This window comes from Triticum aestivum, chromosome 6D, assembly GCF_018294505.1.
Source record: "Triticum aestivum cultivar Chinese Spring chromosome 6D, IWGSC CS RefSeq v2.1, whole genome shotgun sequence".
NCBI classification, from domain to species: Eukaryota; Viridiplantae; Streptophyta; class Magnoliopsida; order Poales; family Poaceae; genus Triticum; species Triticum aestivum.
Window position 1 is genome coordinate 80,129,455 of NC_057811.1, and position 7,475 is coordinate 80,136,929.

Below are 7,475 nucleotides of genomic sequence, written 5' to 3' on the forward strand. Positions count from 1 at the left end.
ATTCCAGTCTCCGAGAACAATACCCAGCCTTATACACCATTGCTCGCGATAAAAATAATACTATTGCGCACGTGCTCAGTTCGTCTCCGCCGAATATTTTGTTCAGGCGGGACTTGATTGGCCCCCGACTTATGTCATGGCATAATCTTTTATCCCGACTGGATTCGATTAACCTGGCACAAGGCAGGGATGTTTTTCGCTGAAACCTTACTACATCGGGGTCTTTCACAGTAGACTCTATGTATCGTGCGCTAATGCATTCTGAGGTACCAGTGAGTAATAACAAGAAAATTTGGAAGTCGAAGATTCCACTAAAAGTTAAAATCTTCATGTGGTATCTTCGTAGGGGAGTTGTGCTAACCAAAGACAACCTTGCACGACGCAACTGGCCAGGAAGTAAGCAGTGTTGCTTTTGTCCTCATGACGAGACAATCAAGCACCTCTTTTTCCAATGCAAGTTTGCACGTTCTACATGGTCAGTCATCCAAATAGCATCAAATTTGTATCCGCCCACAAGTGTTGCCAATATATTTGGTCATTGGTTGGACGGTATTTCAAATAAGTTCAAAACGCTAATAAGGGTGGGAGCGTATGCCTTACTTTGGTCGCTTTGGCTATGTAGAAATGATTTAATTTTTAAGGACAAAAATGCTTCTCCTCTACAGGTTATTTTCCGTTGTACGCACTTGCTTCGTATGTGGTCTACGCTACAACGACCGGAGCACCACCCGTTGTTCAAGGCGGTGTGTACGCGGTTGGAGCAGGCGGCTATTAAGATTTTTTTTCAACATGGGTGGCATCATAACCTCTGAATCGATCTACCTCCATTTTTGACATAGGCATAGTGTCGATATGTAGGACTCTACTGTTGTCGACTTATCATTTTTGTTACTTTTCCTTTTGACACACTTTTGTTGTTTGGCTGTGTGCATCCTAGTTATGCAGAGGCCGGGTGATACTCATGATGTTTTGTATCCGCTTGATGCTACATTTTGAGTTAATAAAAGCGCCCTTTATCGAAAAAATATGTGTGGTTTGAGCAGTGATGCACTGTCACAGGCCTCAGGTCTAACCTGGTGCCTGAAGCCTGAAGCTACTTGCAAGTGTTCAAAAGTTCAGAATGTTCAGAACAGAGCTAAACAGCAAAGGGAGAGAGGGAACGACCAGGATGCAAGCTTAGTGTTACCAGTCGTCGATCTGATGGCCTACATTCTTGCGTACTCGGTGTTCGGATTAATTGTAATTTTTGCACCTAAAAAAGTACTCTACTTAAGTATGTCAGCAGAGTTTAACCACTGTAAACCAAACATAGGCACTGCCTCTTTGATATAAAGGGCAGCGCAGAGGCTGGGTGGGAGGCAAGCTATCAAAAAAAAAAAAATCATTCTCTTCCATTTTCCCTTCCAGTCTGTACTTTTTTCCCTGCAAACAACTCTGTATCTCTGTATCACGGCAAGCCAGCTGCCGCTCGGATTCCATCGGTTGTTTGCGAGGTTCTGACATGCACCCTGTGGGCATGCCAATATCTACAATCAACCGATAATTACAGTAAAAATCTGATCCCGAGTGAATCTGCTTCGTTTCAAGTCCAAAAGAAGGTGAAAAGTGGTTGTCAACATAGAAGAGAGAACGCATTTGTATCCAAAGATTAGCTTTAGAAAACTGAACATGTATACAAAACCTGGACCTGGGAATACAACAGTGCCAGTCATGGAAAAGGAAACGAATGAACTCTTACAAGGTGAAACGCAGCACAGATCTAGCTCTTGGGGATGTTCTTGCCGACAATCTTCGCGGGCGTGATGCGGAGAAGGTTTCCCTGCTTCCCAGGAATGGCTCCCTTGATCATCACAACTTTGAGATCATTGTCGATCCTGACAATCTTGAGCTTCCTGATCTTGGTCTTGGTTCCGCCCATCCTCCCGGGCATCTTCTTCCCCTTGTACACCCGCCCTGGGGTTGTCCCCGCACCGATCGAACCTAGGGCTCTGTGGCTCTTGGAACCGTGAGTCATCAGACCACGCTTGAAGTTGTGCCTCTTAATTCCACCTGCACAACAATGACAAACCATTAGGCGAAAGTTAAGAGTATAAGTGCTGATCCAAGTTGTTAGCCATCCAAAAATGGAGCATCGGAATGCCACAGGCTATCAATGTATCAAGGGCACAACTGATGATGCCCCATGTTAGCTATCAGAAAAGCATGTCACAAGCTGTCAATATTCAAAACTAAGAGCACAAAGGATGATGATCGATGTCGCTGGCCTTCAGAAACTGAACCATGGGTATGTTACAAGCTGTCAATATTCTTAACCTTCAGACAAACAAATCAATTGAAATGAAACATGGGAATGTCAGAAACTGCCAATGTTCTTAACATTCAGAAAATTAAACCAAGGCCAATGCCAATGCTTGCATTAAGCGGCAAATAAAGGAACTGTAAACGCTGTCAAGCACTGAAACGGATGTTAGGCATTGCAAAGCAATACACATTGCATTGACATGAATGGCATTGAGGAAATGACATTGTTATGTTGGTAATTTCAGGCGTTGGTACACGGGATGGTTCAAGCGTTGACAGGAAACGGAATTGGGATCGAAGCATCGCTCACCTTGGAATCCCTTTCCGATGGATTTGGCGGAGACGTCGACGAGGTCGCCCTCCTTGAAGAGCTCGTTGAACTCGAGCGCCTGGCCGGGGTCGAAGGCGTCGACGGCCACCAGCCGGAACTCCTGCAGGTGCCGCAGCGGCGGCGCGCTGGCCTTGCCGAGGTGGCCCAGCTCAGGGCGGGTGAGCTTGTCCTCGCGCACGCCGTGGTACCCGACCTGCACGGCGTCGTAGCCGTCGGTGGCGGCCGTCTTCACCTGCGTCACCACGTTGCCCCCCTCCCGGAACCCGACCACCGTCACCGGCACGGGCTTCCCGTTTTCCGGGTCGAAGTAGGTCATCATCCCCACCTTGGTGGCCATCACCCCGACGCCCGCCTCGTAGGACGCCGCCCGCACCACCGCCAGCGACGGCCTCCTACGGCCCACCGCCGCGGCGAAGGACACGCCACGACGGCGCGGGGCGAGGAAGCCCAGTGCGCCGCCGATGCTCGCGGCCGCCATGGCCATGGCTGGTGGATTCGAGCGAGATTAGTGCAGCGGAGGCGCTCACTCTGCTGCTGCTGCCGGTGATGTTTTGGTTTGGGATTTATGCGGTGCGGATAGGGGTTTGCGGCTACCTCCCCTTATCCTCCCGCCCGTGGGAGCCGCTTTCATGCTATTACGCCTTCTTTCGACGAAAGCGTATACCGCGGACCAAGAAGACACCTCCCCGGCTAGTACATGGGGCACAAGGGCGCGTCTGGTTGATGCACCCCACAAACAGGGCGAGTGGATACAACAATGGTTGCTCACATGAATAGATGGTCGACACGCGCATGAAGCGTGAAGCACTCAAATCAACCATGTTTGTGGAGCCAAGCCGAGGAGGACGCAAGGGGGGAAGGGGGAAGTGTAAGTACGTGGGGCTATAGGCGGGAGATGGTGGGACACAAAAATTTGCAGGCGCATGATGGCGCGAAATCTGCAGTCACATCCCCTTTACTCGCTCACTTCTAGCGGTAGGAAAAATCGAGACTTGGTTCTTGACACCGGCGTGGGCGGCGACTTAGATCTGCAATATCAGCAATGACAATGACAACTTAGAGCATATACAGTCGGACTCTTTAGCCCCCCCCCCCCCCCCCCCCCATCTTCCCATCCGGTCGGGCGGCCCGATCACTGGTCGGTCACAAAAACCTGACCCAACTGGACTCCTCATGCCGGCCCTAGTAGTTGCAACTTAATAGTCTTTTTTGTGGCACTTGTTGTGCTTTATGAATGGGTTACTAGTTTTGATTACTCCCACATTATAGAGAAACAAATTAGCAGTTGCAGTCTTTTAGGTGGCAAATGTTATACTTTACCAATGGCAATTTCTGTCAGGTCCTCTGATGTGACGGGCTCCATTCACAACAAGTCCACGGCCTCGCTCGGGGCTCGGCCCGCAAGACAAAGGAAGACCAACCCATGCAATCGTGGGCTGGAGTGGGTGTGAACAAGTCGGTAGGCGACAACTACTTATGCCCACACGCAGGAGAGGAAGGTCATCCAGTGGATCACGGCACCCGACGGCGGTGGCTCTCTCTTCTTCCTATTCCCCATTTTCTCTCTCCATTCGTGTACCAGCTATTGTAATCGCTATTCGAGACTCGAATTCGTGAGCAAGTGCAATAGATCGTGAGAAGAACAGCTAGGTTGCTAACATCTGGTATTCAAAGCCTTGGATTTGAGCCCTGGCGGATCTCGTGGAGATGCAGCTGCAAAAATGGATCAAGGATCGCATCATCGCAATTGGGTCCCGCGTCCAAGGACTACTTCGACAAGTTGACGTTGTCGCTCGACGGCATCTACGTGGACATCCTCTCCTCGGCGGCTAAACTGGACGATCTAGTATAGTGGCAATCTATCTGGAGCGGCATGTTGACCAGCTCTCCACCGTGGTCGCCGAGTTCCAGCAGGCACGACCCGTGGTGGAGGAGGAGCATCCGCCTGCTCCACCACTTGCGTCCCTACGTGACCATCTGGGCGCCAGCGAGGACACGGGGGCTGGCACCCCCAGGCCAATGGGCCATGGCATTGACGTCCTGCATCGGGGTCTGGCACCAGCGTTCACGTCAATGTCCACCCCGGCCAACGGGCAGTCTGCTTCCCTGTCACCCATGGCACTTCCTTCTCCATATGCGTAAGTTAGTCAACAGCCCGCGGGGGATCAGCCAGACTCATCCGTCGATTGCCTTTCCCCAATTCTCTGGCGAGAATCCATGCCTCTGGAAAACCTTATGCGAGCAGTACTTCCATATGTTTACGATTCAGGAGAACTCTTGGGTTCCGATGGCCACATTGAATTTTTCGGGCACGGCTTCAGTGTGGTTATAGTCGATTTAGAAGAGACTTTCTGAATTCGATTGGGAATCGTTCTCTTCCTTGTTGTGCACCCATTTGGGTCATGATCGTCATCAACTTCTCATCCATCAATCTTATACGCTTGCACAAACAACTTCTGTGCCAGATTATATTGAGCGATTTGAACAAATCATTAGTCATTTGTCTACTTATTCTGATTCAATTCATCCTTATTATTACCTCACTCATTTGGTTGAGGGACTCCGGGCGGACATACGCGCGATCGTGCTGGTGCAATGGTCGTCGGACCTTGACATGGCGTGTGCGCTCGCACTTCTGCAAGAAGAAGTGGCGGATGGCGCCACGATGGAACGACCATGCCAACCCATGGCGGCCCGAGCTGCGGACCTGGCGAACCGGGCGCACGCGGGGGTGCCCATGGTGCTCCCACCACCACCGCCGTAGGGGCGCCCACCTACGACATCGACCGCTCCAGAACTCTGGGTCGGCGATGCGCACCACGGCGACAGCTCCAAGATCAAGGCGCTGCGCGAATACCATCAAGATTGCGGGCTTTGTTTCAGGTGCGGTAGCGCTGGGGGCATGACCACACTTGCCCCACCAGCGTGCAACTGCACATTGTTGAGGAGCTGTTGGAGCTCTTTGGCATCAACGGGAGCAACGAGCCTCAGGCCGCCCCAATGGAGACGGCGATGGCTATTTCACACCAGGCCCTCATCGAGAGAACTCCACCCAAGGCCATCAAACTCCAAGCATGTCTCCAAGGCCGTGCCATCCTGCTCTTGGTAGACTCGGGTAGCTCCACATCCTTCCTCGACGCTCAGCTGGCAACCTCTCTTTCAAGGGTGACACCTTTGGAAAGGCCCTGTCAAGTTAAGGTAGCCAATGGGGGAGCTCTGTTGTGTTTCACACATTCCCAAGTGTCGTTGGTCGTCTCAAGAGCAGGAGTTTGTCATTGATATGAAGATCCTCGCTTTGGGCACGTACGACGCGATTCTTGGTATGGAGTGGCTCAAGGAGCACAGCCCAATGAATGTGGATTGGCGCGGCAAGCACCTCTTGATCACCCCTCCTACGGGGTGATACGTCAATTTTGCATCATGTTTTCTTACTGTTATTTATAATGTTTTTATCCATAATAATGCTTTTTGGAGTAATTCTAATGCCTTTTCTCTCATAATTTGAAAGGAATACACCAAGAGGGAGAATTCCGGCAGCTGGAAATCTGCACCTAGAAAAGCTACGTCAGGCCACCAATTTTGCACAACTCCAAATGAGCTGAAACTTTACGGAGATTTTTATGTATTATTTGAGAGATATTGGAGCCAATAAACACCAGAGGGGGGGCCACCAGGTGGGCACAACCCACCTGGGCGCGCCAGGCCCCCCAGGCGCGCCCTGGTGGGTTGTGGCCTCCGCGGCCCACCTCCGGTGCCCATCTTCTGGTATATAAGTCATTTTGACCTAGAAAAAATACGGAGGAGACTTTCAGGATGAAGCGCCGCCGCCTCGAGGCGGAACTTGGGCAGGAGCACTTTTGCCCTCCAGCGGAGCGATTCGCCGGGGGAACTTCCCTCCTGGAGGGGGGAAATCATCATCATCATCATCACCAACAACTCTCCCATCTTGGGGAGGGCAATCTCCATCAACATCTTCAACATCACCATCTCCTCTCAAACCCTAATTCATCTCTTGTGTTCAATCTTGTTACCGGAACTATATATTGGTGCTTGTGGGTGACTAGTAGTGTTGATTACATCTTGTAGTTGATTACTATATGGTTTATTTGGTGGAAGATTATATGTTCAGATCCATTATGCTATTTAATACTCCTCTGATCATGATCATGTTTATCATTTGTGAGTAATTACTTTTGTTCTTGAGGTCACGGGAGAAATCATTTTGCAAGTAATCATGTGAACTTGATATGTGTTTGATATTTGATACTATGTATGTTGTTATTCCCTTAGTGGTGTCATGTGAACGTCGACTACATGACACTTCACCATGTTTGGGCCTAAGGGAATGCATTGTGGAGTATCAATTAGATGGTGGGTTGCGAGAGTGACAGAAGCTTAAACCCCAGTTTATGCGCTATTTCGCAAGGGGCCGATTAGATCCAAAAGTTTAATGCTATGGTTAGAATTTATTCTTAATACTTTTCTCGTAGTTGCGGATGCTTGCGGGAGGGTTAATCATAAGTAGGAGGTTTTTCAAGTAAGAACAACACCTAAGCACCGGTCCACCCACATATCAAATTATAAAGTAGCGAACACAAATCAAACCAACATGATGAAAGTGACCAGATGAAATTCCCGTGTACTCTCAAGAACGCTTTGCTTATCATAAGAGACCATTTTGGCCTGTCCTTTGCCTCAAAAGGATTGGGCTACCTTGCTGCACTTTTGTTACTATTATCATTACTTGCTCGTTACAAATTATCTTGCTATCAAACTACTCCGCTACTTACAGTCTCAGCACTTGCAGACATTACCTTACTGAAAACTACTTGTCATTTCCTTC

At 49.7% G+C, this 7,475-nt stretch overlaps 1 protein-coding gene across 1 annotated transcript; it reads right to left on the reverse strand.

Moving 5' to 3' along the window:
• Positions 1-1,557: 1,557 nt before the first annotated feature.
• LOC123143690 (50S ribosomal protein L3, chloroplastic) lies at positions 1,558-3,214 on the reverse strand. The gene is made up of 2 exons (XM_044562643.1): positions 2,612-3,214; positions 1,558-2,049 (listed from the first exon to the last, which is right to left on the reverse strand). Exons 1-2 carry the CDS (start codon positions 3,114-3,116, stop codon positions 1,760-1,762), a joined length of 795 nt encoding a protein of 264 aa, XP_044418578.1. The 5' UTR covers positions 3,117-3,214; the 3' UTR covers positions 1,558-1,759.
• Positions 3,215-7,475: the final 4,261 nt, after the last annotated feature.

Bases quoted from the DNA above. Each gene is read 5' to 3' on its own strand.
- LOC123143690 (XM_044562643.1), bottom strand. From the start codon at position 3,116: ATGGCCATGGCGGCCGCGAGCATCGGCGGCGCACTGGGCTTCCTCGCC. The intron at 2,050-2,611 runs GTGAGCGATGCT...ATTGTTGTGCAG, and splicing joins CATCGGAAAGGGATTCCAAG to GTGGAATTAAGAGGCACAAC.